The 12,580-nt window shown below is 36.0% G+C and overlaps 1 protein-coding gene across 1 annotated transcript; it reads right to left on the reverse strand.

Annotated features, from left to right (window-relative positions):
- Positions 1–4,849: 4,849 nt before the first annotated feature.
- On the reverse strand, positions 4,850–11,097 carry LOC133518346 (uncharacterized). Its single transcript, XM_061852018.1, has 4 exons — positions 10,746–11,097; positions 8,611–8,729; positions 6,568–6,641; positions 4,850–5,875 (listed from the first exon to the last, which is right to left on the reverse strand). The coding sequence occupies exons 2-4, from the start codon at positions 8,726–8,728 to the stop codon at positions 5,663–5,665; spliced, it is 405 nt and encodes a 134-aa protein (XP_061708002.1). The 5' UTR covers position 8,729; positions 10,746–11,097; the 3' UTR covers positions 4,850–5,662.
- Between the last annotated feature and the right edge of the window lie 1,483 nt (positions 11,098–12,580).

The raw sequence follows: 12,580 nt of genomic DNA on the forward strand, positions 1-12,580 counted from the left end.
CGCCGATGCACAAGCAGGCCCGACCCCAGATAAACTGGGATAAGGGCAGGAAGAAGAAGAAGGCAACGCTGAAGTGGCTCCTGTGATGTTGCTTATGTCAGTGGGCGACGATGTCCGCTTTCCATCAGGCGGCTCGTCTGCTCGTTTACTGACTATCGCTTAAAAAACCTTATTACTTTGCCTATCTGACGAGCCCGGGTTATTATGAATAGCTCAGATACCAAGATTCAACGCAAATACCCTTTAAGGATTTGTTTAGCGTTTGAAAGTTGCATTAATCTTATGAATCTTGTGCTTAATTGTTTATTTTGTTGAGTTTATTAAGGTAAAAGCTCTACCAAGCTTTGTAAATAGGTAAACGACATAAAATAAACTAGGTACGTAATGCGGTTCACCATCAATACAGTGTGGCTACTGGGAACTTTAGCAATATTAGTTAGCAGTTTATATTAAAATGTTATGTAAAATACAAGTATTATTGTATGTACCTCTATGTAAAGGTAGGGTATAGAGGTAGGTATGTACCTACGCTTGATTTCTCTGTGGCATTCTATTAGGAAAACGGCTTTGAGCATGATAGGTACGAGTATTTGACTTGTCAAAGGTTCGTCATAATATTTCATTATCCTGTTTTTCACATAAAATATTAATGATTACCTTAATCTTCAGCTCAGGTATAAAAATGTATAAAAATAAAAAGCAGTCATATCGTTTTATCTCACGCTAAGCATCATTTCTCTAAGGTCCCGCCGCCGACGTAAAGTAATGTAAAAACTTTCTGCATTAGAGAGAAAAGAGCTCGTTTATAGCACTAGGCTTCACTTACCCAAATGGCTTAGTAAACGTTTATGTACTGTAGCCATGTTTTTATGTCTAACTTTAGAACGTTGACGATAAGAATATCGTTCGTATTGCCGCAAAAAAGATTCCTGTGGGCTCAAGATCGCTTGGTCCACGAGGCAACAGGAGCGGTCATTTCTGCATACAAACGTACTCAACTGTTTCCTCCCTGATTTCTGAAGCTAGAGCAATGATTTTTTCAACACAGATTATTTTTATAAATATCTGTGTCGGACTGTTTTGATTTTTTTGATATTTTTGTTTCTTAAGGCGCTAGTGCATTCCCAATAATCACAAAAACGGCCTAATTTACTAAGCCGCAAAGAGTAGCATGGTATTCAACATTGACATTACTTAACCTAAAACGCAAAACAGTCCGACACAGATAATTTCATTACCATTTATATTTGAAAATTTTGTTACATTTGGCTAAGTTTTGAAGGAGATAACAGTCGAGTACGAAACATCGTTTTTTAGATTTTTATGCAGGATTTTTCGCCTAACCTGGCGTTGTCCTAATCGCACTAGTTTTAGGAGCTGGTTTCGATGACGAGTCGGATATATTCGCCTAAAATATTTAAATCTCAGCTGCCATATCTTCTTAATTTGTCATTAGTGTCATATGTATATATAAAAAATATGTAATTAAGATTACTAAAAACCAATTTTTTGGAACAAGTGAGCACTTTCTAATAAGGAATGTAAATTGTACTTGTACTTTTCGAAAAAATATTTAGAATAAAAAAGCTCTTCTCACAAACATGAGATAAATGTCACAACATAATAGATTCTGCGATACGAGAGTGAAATATGCGATGGGGTTGATCGAAGTGTCGACTGCTATCAATATTGTGCCATTATATTTTATATCCACCAAGTAACGTTTTCGGACAAGAATGTAAATTGTTTATTTTATACATATATTCGTTGGTTGTCTTTGCAAAGAAATCAGAATTAATAAGTGATATTTAGTATATTGACCGATTAATTAATTTTCACAAATTAAACTATAGCTACTATTAAACATATCTAAGTTTATCGGATGGTTGGCGGATGGGGGTTAGGCGAAAAAAAAAAAAGGTTTAAGATATTTCCGTCACGGCCCTCCTTAGTTTAAATTCTTTCTCGAGAATAAGTAGCCTAACTTCATCGACTTACATATATCCTATAGTGGCGCAGTTGGCAAACAGCCGCTTAGAAACAAGTGGTAACAGCGACGATCCGGATTCGATCCTAGACATTATGTGTGCAGTTATTTTTGTATTATTTTTGGAATTGAATTTTATATTTTTATTTGATTAAGCGAGTGTGAATCTCGAGCTAAGCGTATCAGTTTATATTTAGTTGTTCTCCGTCTGTAAGTTATATTTCTGAACTGATTTGTGAAATTTTGTCAGCAGATTCGATAGTTACTATTTTGTCGATATTTTTTTCGTATTTGTTAATAAATATAAATAAATAATAAATATTATAGGACATTATTACACAAATTGACTAAGTCCCACAGTAAGCTCAATAAGGCTTGTGTTGAGGGTACTTAGACAACGATATATATAATATATAAATATTGATAAATACTTAAATACATAGAAAACACCCATGACTCAGGAACAATGTTAATCAATAATATAATACGTTTACCAATAATAATATACTTCGCTCCAACTGAGTGTTCCACGATATTCACGCATATTTTTCCTTTTTGTTGCTGTACATCAGCAGTAATGCTGGCGAAGTCTGTATCCGAACGGCACCGTTACCCAAAGTATGTTTGAGGCGCTGCCACTGGTACTTACTATAATTAAAACAATAGCTTCTAAGAAACATTGATCTGGAACATAAAATCCTGCTTGTAACATACATCATAAGACGTTCCGACAAACTCCGTTCGACTGTACACGACACACGTCAGTTTCTAAATTGCTGTGTTACCATTGGCGCGAGCGACCGAGCTTAGAACAAACCAAAGTTACTTGACCTCTTGATGTTATGTTTGCTGGTAAACGCACCTTTAGAGGCTCAATATTACTAACAATTATGAGACATTGCTGAATTTGAAATAAATAAATTGATCAATCTATATGAGCTAAATAAATTTAAATAGAGTACTACAAAATTTAAATTAAATATTATTTTACTGAATCTTAGGTGAATAAATGATCTTTTTATTTCAAGCTTTATTTCAATATAACATTTACATTATAAATATTTAAGCAATAAAACACTAAACTAGAGTATGACTAAAACCTAAATCTAAATATAAATAATGCTAAACATAAAATAAATGAATTAATATTAATTGCCCCCCCCCCCCCCCCCCCCCCCCCCCGTGGCATGGTAACGTAGACGCTGGCAGTTTTTTTTTGCTACAGGAGGCCAACGAGCAGATGGATCACCTGATGGTAAGCGATTACCGCCGCCCATGGACACCTGCAATACCAGAGGAGTTGTAAGTGCGTTGCCGGCATTTACGATGGGAGAACGCTATTTCTTAAAGGTTTGAAAGTCGTATCGGTCCGGAAATACCGCAAACAACAGTTCATTCCACAGTTTAGCAGTGCGAGGCAGGAAGTTTCTGGAGAAACGCACAGCGAAAATGCAGAGCGAGGCCACATCTCTACGCAGCGCCACAGAGTCAAGCCGATCCGAAATACGCTGGCAGTCACTGAAAGTATTAAAGATTAAATTGAAATCACTTTTGCGAGTTACATTAACAGAGACAAATAATGAATTTTCGTTTCTCAATATTTGCAGCCTCAGAGCGAGTGCAGTTAACGATGCTTTAGCAAATAAGCGTAATTGCCAATATTTGACTTCTGATGAATCGTTTTACAGTGAATAACGTTGTTTAACTCATCTTGCTATTATTGACATCCGAGTAAGCGAGATTCCAAAATTAAATCACGGCCACAATTTTCTCGGCCTCTGTGAAAAGGCAGACTTAGATAAGCCTTCGACTCGTTAAGCAATTGTAATGACACAGTAATAGATAGAGTCTTGCAGCGGTACTGTAACTCACAAAACACCGCTCTACGCTGAGAGATAACCAGTATAAGATAAACTAATTTTGGACCCCGGTACCTACGTCCTTAAAGTACGTCCAAATGGACATTGTGAATGTCATCTCGCTTTGTATGGTAGGGCACAGCACAGCCGATGTCATTCCAGATCTAGAGCAAAACTCAACTGGGGAAGTACCTCCACCTTACAGAAAACCGCAGCCAAATAAGACTAGACCAGTCATAGCGTTGTGTTCCTGCCGGTGAGTAAGGTTCTCAGAGCTCAACGAGGGTACGGGGTGTTAGGATCGGCAACACGCATGTAACTCCTCTGGAGTTGCAGGCGTACATAGACGATGGAGACTGCTTACCATCAGGCGGACCGTATGCTTGTTTGCCAGCTTAAGCGGCACATGAAAAAGTGTCATATAGAGCCCTTGCGATGGGAGCAGCAGGCAGCCATACGAACGGAGTGGCAAGCTACAATAAATGCCAAAATAGCTGAATACGAAGCGCGTCGGCGCCCAGAGCTGGATGCCAGCAATGCACTATAATTACAGAAAAGGTGTGTTCACATGCCCGCAATGTTCGCGAACCTTCGGTAACAGATCGGCTACGTCAGCCACTTACGAGCATACCAGAGACAGCAACGGAGTTGGTAGCAGTCGGCGAGGCCGAAAGGCCGTGAAGTTATTTATGTTACGTGGTCTTAGTTAGGAATTAGTACAAAAAAAAACACGACTACGTTTTTATCTATGAGTGCAGTACAACAAAGCTTTCAGGATGCTGATGGGGCTGCCTCGTCATTGTAGTGCCTTAGGTATGTTCGCGGATACATTTGACTTCCATCCGACATCCGATATCGGATCGGGAAATGTTGAAACTCTCTCACTCTAGAACATTAGAGTCCGGTTTTAGCGAGAGTCATCCCTAATAGTAAGACAAATAGATAGATAGATAGAATACACACCTCACACCTCACACCACACACCTCACACACACACACCACACACCTCACACCTCACACACCTCAGTAAAAGATACAGCTTAAAGAAAAACAAATGATTAGTGAGACCATCTTATTCGTGGACTTTGTTCTCGCGAAGCACGTATAGTCGTTTATGAACTACGCAGTTCGATTAGATGGACAATTTGCTGCGATAGGGGAGACTGGGGAAAATAGGACAGCGACCGTATATCTTAGTGACGGCGCGTTATGACGCGCCCTCGAGCCTTATTTATTGTGAGACTGAGCGGTGAAATTATTTTACGCATCGCATGTTGGAACTTTTATTTTGGATTTTTTTTTAAGTACAATATGTTACAGGATATAAAGTTCATAATCATAATTTATTGATGATATAAAATTACCTGTCAAATAGGTATGACAATATGTAAATATTACATATTATTTTAATTCTATGAACAACAATTCTAACAGATTTATAGGTATAACGTTTGGTCGAGGAAAGTGTAATTTAAACTAACCCTCAAAAGAGGTATCCTTCAAAAGTGCTGGAGATGCAGATGCAAATTTTTCATATAACTGACATTTAGTCATCTAGTCACTTTAAAAAAAAAAGATCTTAATCGTTGTGTTAGAATCTCGATTTTTTGTCATGGAACATCAATAACATCATATACTTAATTTGACTTGTCTTAGGGTATATAATTGAACAATTACAATTACACATTTTATTATTTTATTAGATGTATATACCCCCAGCTGCAAAAGTGCATGTCCACTTTATGAATTATTCCCATGCTATTTTGCAGCTCGTACCTTAGCACAGTTCCTTAATCGAATCGGAAAAACGGAAAATTTACAAGCCATTCAAGCTCCTCGCCTCACAATACAACGTGACATGAACAATTATCAACTCGTAGCACGGATGCGGGTTTTCCTGAGCGCAGTTGATGTAAAGCGGGGAGAAACTGCCAGCGCCGAAAGGAATGATGGTGGGCGGCCAGGAACCCACGGAGTCGCAGGCGGTCACCTTCTCGCCTACCCACTTCTTTTGTTGTTTGTAGCAGCCCTGTCACAAAAAAAAATAACGTGACATGAGCCTAAAACTTGTGGATTATGATGATGAATGTTTAGACAAAAAATAAGGTGAAAACTGTAAAAACTGAAACTATTTAAATTACTTTCCTAAACACACTTGGAGCTTACTATGTAACTATTTTAATTCATAGTTTGGTAGCTATTTGACAGTAAACTAAGTTTGAAATACTCAAAATCATTCCCGTACCCAAAAATCTCGGGTAGAATTATGGTACAGCGGGTAATTTTGAAGCCTTTGTCCATTTAGAGCATTGGTTCAATTTTACAAGAACGATAAACAATTGTCTTAATTGTTCTTTAAAAAAAAATTAAGTCATCTGCCCTCTTAATTTGCTGTTTAAATAAGTCCTATCAAAAAAGGCTCTGCTGAAAACATTTTCAAATTTATGCTTCAAAAATAAAAAATACCATATTTTTGCTTCGAATTTATATCGAACAGAATAGGTAAAATAGGAACCTAATAAATGTCCAGACCGGAGCAGAAATGTCGCAAGACAAGAGTAATGCAGCTGCAAGGCAAAGGTAGGTAGGTATCATATCAGCCATATTTTCTATTTAAGTAATTCATGTTTGTTTCAACATTTCTATTTTTTTTTCTAAAATTCTTTCCCTATTTTATTTTACTGTGATATATTTCAAACAAATAATTGAATATGCACTTACATCAGTCACATACAGGTAATCATGTGACCCAACAGTTTTTTGTGGCAACTGAATCTGATCTTCTGTTTTGCGTCCTGCAACAAGGATTAAATTATAATTTTAGTATAACTGAAATCGATGTCATATTCAATTAATTATGCATATACTAAAGATAAAGTAACTAGAAACTCAGAAAGTGGCCCTCTGGTAGGCGAGACTAGAATAAAACCAGCATTTTCAGCTTATGCGGCTAACGTCTTGACCGCTAGACCACCCGACCACGGCGGTATTAATCCCAAAGTCTCGAGAACATGCATCTTTAAAAAGCTGACTTCTACGCAAATACCACTGGTCAGCGGATATGACATCTATTTCAGTTTATTATTTATTTTATTGACTACTTATTGTTAAGGAAATCTGTCGCTGGGTTAACAAATAACACAATGTAATATAGAGCACTTAGGTTTATTCACTAATAGGCCGATTACACTTCACATCAATTATCACATTTAAACACACGGTCATGACTTAAGCGCGGCGGTCTAGCAACTAACTCCGCAACTAGCCTAGAGAAAGATGGCGTCGCATGGGCGACGCCAGCTCTCTCCTGATTGGCTCATTTTCGAAAAGTGTCCTTGAGGTGCGTCCTTTCTTCGGCGGGGTCGCCGGCGAACGCGCTCGAATGCGAGGAATGAAAACGTTGTTATATTATAAATACAAATAATAAAATAATAATAAAATTGATTATAGGTGTTTCTTAGTCATAATTTTAATGATTATTTTCTTTATTTTAATAACAAAATTTCCGTGAGACACAGATTTTAAACACTTATATTCAAACGGGACCACCGCGGACCGCCATCACATGCTCCTAATGAAGCTTCTCGTTATGGAACGAAACAATTTGACGACCTGTCTGGCCTAGTGGGTAATGACCCTGCCTATGAAGCCAATGGTCCTGGGTTCAAATCCTGGTAAGAGCATTTATTCGTGTGATGATCATGGATATTTCTTTTCTATGTATTTAAGTATTTATAAATATGTATGTACTATATATATTGTTGTCTAAGTACCCGCAACACAAGCCTTATTGAGCTTACCGTGGGACTTAGTCAATATGTGTAATAATGGCCTATAATATTTATTTATTACATTACATGCCGAGCAATCTTCGACTTAAACTAGGTAAATTTAAAAGTGGAAAAATTACTGTCTCGGGTGAGACTTGAACTCACGGCCTCTGAGAGGCCGTAATTTTTTCACTTTTAAATTTATTTTAAGCTTAATAGCATCGTTTGCAGACGTTTCTACTTGTTAAAAATTAATTTAAAATAGGTACCCAGTCCCTACCTACATCAGTGATAGTTTTTATTTTATTTTCCTTAAAAAAAACTTTTTTCTTACTGTTTATAATAATGAGCATGTTTAAAAAGTTATATAATTTATTTATCGTCAGAAAAATTGATCCAATTAGCCTCGGTTTACCCCAGGGTACTTCCTTAATAGGTAAATTGTATCGTTTGAGTGTCTTTTAGAGAGACCGAATCGAAAACTTTTTTATACTACGTCGATAGCAAACAAGCATACGGCCCGCCTGATAGTAACCAGTCACCGTAGCCTATGGCCACGTACACGTACGCGTTGCCGTCTCTAACACTCCGTATCCTCGTTGAGCTCTGGTAACCTTCCTCACCGGCAGGAACACAACACTATGAGTTAGGTCTAGTACTTCAACAATTTTCACCAATAAGTAGGTGCTGGGCTACACTTTATTGCGCGTAGTAGAGTCTGCCATCTAGTGGCTTAAATCTAAAAATTAGAGCTCTGTTCAGTATGGTGATGGTGGGCATCCGAAGACGAAAATAATGATCTGTTTAGCTTTTAAATGTTTTAGTGTAAGAACACTTCTCGATGTGTACTATTGAGCGGCATCGTCTTTTAGACTAAGCTCGTTAAATAAAGAAAAAAAAAATCTAAAAATAAAACACGAAATTATGCATCGCATCAATGAATAGGGGGCTTCTTTACTGCCCTCTACAGTTCATGCAAGCTCCCTAGACTCACCAAGCATCAGCGTTGAGCAGTGGTAGTCAACCTTCGTGGTAGGAGCCGTGATGATGCGAGGGACGTAGACGGCCGAGCTGACGGCGAGTATTGCGATGAGCGAGGTGATGACCTGCATACTGGGGGAGAAAAACTTAATGAACAATAAAAACTCAACGGAAACGCTTAATAAACATGCAACAAAACACTTATTAAACCACATTTAACGTGGGGTACAACTAGTACAAGTACCTTTTATAAATCTAGTCGAAAACAAAGATATAAAAGATAGTTTCCATTTAAAAAGTCTAAATTATTTCCTTAATTTATATTTTGTTCGAAATTGTACATGTAATTTTACAGTTATCGACCAAAACAAAATCTCAAACAATAATTTAGTTTATATAAGAAGAAATCCACAACGCAGGCTTCGTCAGGTGGCTACAAATGCCACATGTTACGTCGTGTAGGATTCGTCGTTTTTTTAAATATTAATTTAAGTTATGTAAATTAGATAGACGGAATTTTTATTGGTATTAATCATACATACATTATCAGTTACATAATAATAATTAATTACAAAATGATAATACATTTAGATTACCATATCGATAAATTATTTAAATGCACAAAACTATAAATAAATAATGTCAACAAATTACACTACAGAAATTAAAAAATAAAATAAAAGGTATGATTCAAATTATAATTACACAAACGACTTATAATTACAATAAAAATATCGGTCACGAATCGTACCAGGCTCAAATATCCCCATTACCCTCGCAGCGTTACCGCGCTGAATGGCCAATGAGATCGACTGGACCAGGTACGATCCGGACCATGGGTCGCAACCCCTGTCCCTCAGCCGCCGACCTAAATCCCTCACGAAGTCCCTCCACAGCCCAAGGTCTCGCAGTCTCGACTGCAACTGGCATAAAGTCGTATATTGGTTCCAAGGCAGAGTACTTGGCATGCTTCATTTTGGCGGCATACTCTGTGGCTGTCCCTTTTATTAATTTATTTTTATTTATTTATAACTAGACATAGGAATCCGTGGGGCAAAATTGTTTGACAAGTAGGGAGTTCATGTATCGATAAACTCAACTATCGATGCTAGTTCTATATACCAGTGATCACTTAAGGGTTTGCTTGTAAGAATACGTTTTAATTAAGAGTAAAAATAATAATTAAATAATAACTCAATGTACTCTTCTTCGTTTTTAAGAAAAGACATTTTTTTAATTTTACTCATCCCAATTTTTCCTTCGTGAACGAAGAAGAGAAAAATATGTTTTTATTAAGAGTAAAAAAATAATCAAATAATAATTAAATAAAATAAAATAAACTTTTTAGTACCATAAAAGTAACAACTGCTTACATTTAGACAACGCTAATTTAGGTATACATATATTATATATGCACTAAAGGCTAAAGACTAAATGTACTCTTCTTCGTTTTAAGACAAGACAAGACAATTTTATAATTTTACTCCCTTAATTTTAGACGCTTAATACCCGAAAATATGGAACAAATTCTGGTCGTTTATTTTAACAATAGTAAATGGGACATTCACGAAGAAAAAAATTGGGATGAGTAAAATTATAAAATTGTCTTTTCTTAAAAACTAAGAAGACTACATTGAGTTATTATTTAATGATTATTTTTACTCTTAATTAAAACTTATTTTTACAAGCAAACCCTTGAGTGATCACTAGTATAAAGAACTAGCATCGATAGTTGAGTTTATCGATACAGGAACTCCCTACTTGTCAAACAATTTTCTTTATTCTTTATTGTATTGCAGTCATGCTCATTATACATTAGGTGTTACAGTTTGAAGATGGTAGGTACATGACACCCTGTAAGGGCACTCAATATTTCTTATGTCTAGGTATTTAATACTTATGGCAACGAGATCTATATTTATAACGTTATATTTTATCGACGTTTATGCAATATATGATATAAAATGTCAAGTTCGTTTATGAAATAAATAAACAAATTAATTAATTAATTAATAAAATAATGATGGTAAATACTAAATGTAATGAGTATTTTATTAATATATTAAAATATTAAGCAACATGGTTAATATTAATTAACTATAGCGTGATGTTTTGCCCTACGGATTCCTATGTCTGTTTATAACTCACCTTAAGTAGTGTATTTATAGTTTAAAATAAATCAGAATCACTCAAACACATAACATTGTCTGTTGTGTTGTCGGTTGAAGCGCCGCGGGGATACTGCGAACTTTCGACTAATAATAGCTACTGCAATGTATAAAATGTTAAGGGCTAGCCTTCATTTTATTTAGTCACCTGCAATCATTTACGGGGTGAATAGGTCATACCAGGGATCGGAACCGGTATTTTTTGTATGGGAACGAAAACGGTATTTTTTCGTTCTTTGTTAATTATTTCATTCCTAATCGGGCAATCTAATAATACGAAGTCGTTATCTAAAAACACAACTGAGTCCTACATTTTGAGTATAAAATAAACCAAATATTTCGATGTTTTTGCAAAAAACCGGTTCCGATCCCTGGGTCATACTAAGCAACTTTAACTATAGGACTAGCCCCGAAATCGCGAAAAAAAATTGGCTGTGTCATACATTTTGGATGTCTGACCTTGACATTTATTTTTTTATTATTTATTTATTTGGAGATCCAACAGCTGTGACATTAACATAGAAAAATATAGTCATAGGAAGCCAATTATAGGAACTCACAGGTAGTGACATAATACTAAACTAAGATTACGCACTATTGCAACCACATATGTGAACAAAGTGAATACAAATGATACCTAATAAGGATAATGTGGGAGTTCAAAATATTATTGTGGGAGAGTAAATCTTTTTTTCGCGATTTCGGAATTGGTTCCATAGTAAAAGTTGCTCAATATGACTCATATATTCAATCCGTAAATTATTGCAGGTGACTAAATAAACATTCTGTATACGTTAACTAATAAATTTCTATTAAATTAAACTGATTTATAATTCATTCATTTGATTAAAGTCAATACGTGGCAGCGTATTTCAATTTTACTTGTATTATTTTAACTAATCTGGAATGTTACCGTTTGATTGAAATATTTTAAAATAATTTTAAAATTAAAAAGTCGAACTATAAGGCAATGGAGCTAGAAAATACTTAGTTATTGATAAGTCGGTTTATTCTTGGCAGACTTCGAGCAACACCGGCTTCCAACACGTCAGAAGGGAGGAGCCTAAGCAATATCTTACCGAACAAATCATTCTGCCATTTTTTGCGGGGGGAAACGTGCACACAGTCGCACTTCTCACTCACTACATAGATAGATAGATATATAATAGTTTATTCATCACAAATGGTAATAGGTACATTTAAAATATACATCATGTACATAATATCTATACTACTAACAAGTGCGACTAGTCAGGCATTTTTAAACTAAAGTGCATGCATGTCATAATTTGTAACATTTACACTTCATTAAATTCATTAATGTTATACAAAGTCTCGTTTAATAATAGGTCTTTCACTCTAGCACGAAACACTGTCAGTCTTGGTTCTTTTTTGAGATGTTGGGGTAATTTGTTATACAGTTTACGACCAATAACTCCTGGCATTTTTTTTGACATAGCGAGTTTGTGGGGGCTTAAACAGAGGTCGTTTGGATAACGATTTGGGCGCTCAGATGCTCCTTTCTTTCGAAACATGTGTATATACAGAATCCAATCTGTAATGACGACACAAATATATAGAAAATGACACACGTCAAAGACAAATCTTGCAGACCTCGATCTCTTTTTGTGTACGGACGAGTCACAACATGCACCGCCATAGGTACAGTTGTACCTATGCTTTGGTAGAGGGGAAATAGTATGAATGCCGTCTCCCTTCCCTGTGTTTTTCGAAGTTTGCAGATAAGCTTTTTTTACATAAAGTATTTATGTTTCATTGGGACACCTCGCCTTAAGTCGTTATGCTATCAAGCGG

Source organism: Cydia pomonella, chromosome 5 (genome assembly GCF_033807575.1).
Source record: "Cydia pomonella isolate Wapato2018A chromosome 5, ilCydPomo1, whole genome shotgun sequence".
NCBI lineage: Eukaryota > Metazoa > Arthropoda > Insecta > Lepidoptera > Tortricidae > Cydia > Cydia pomonella.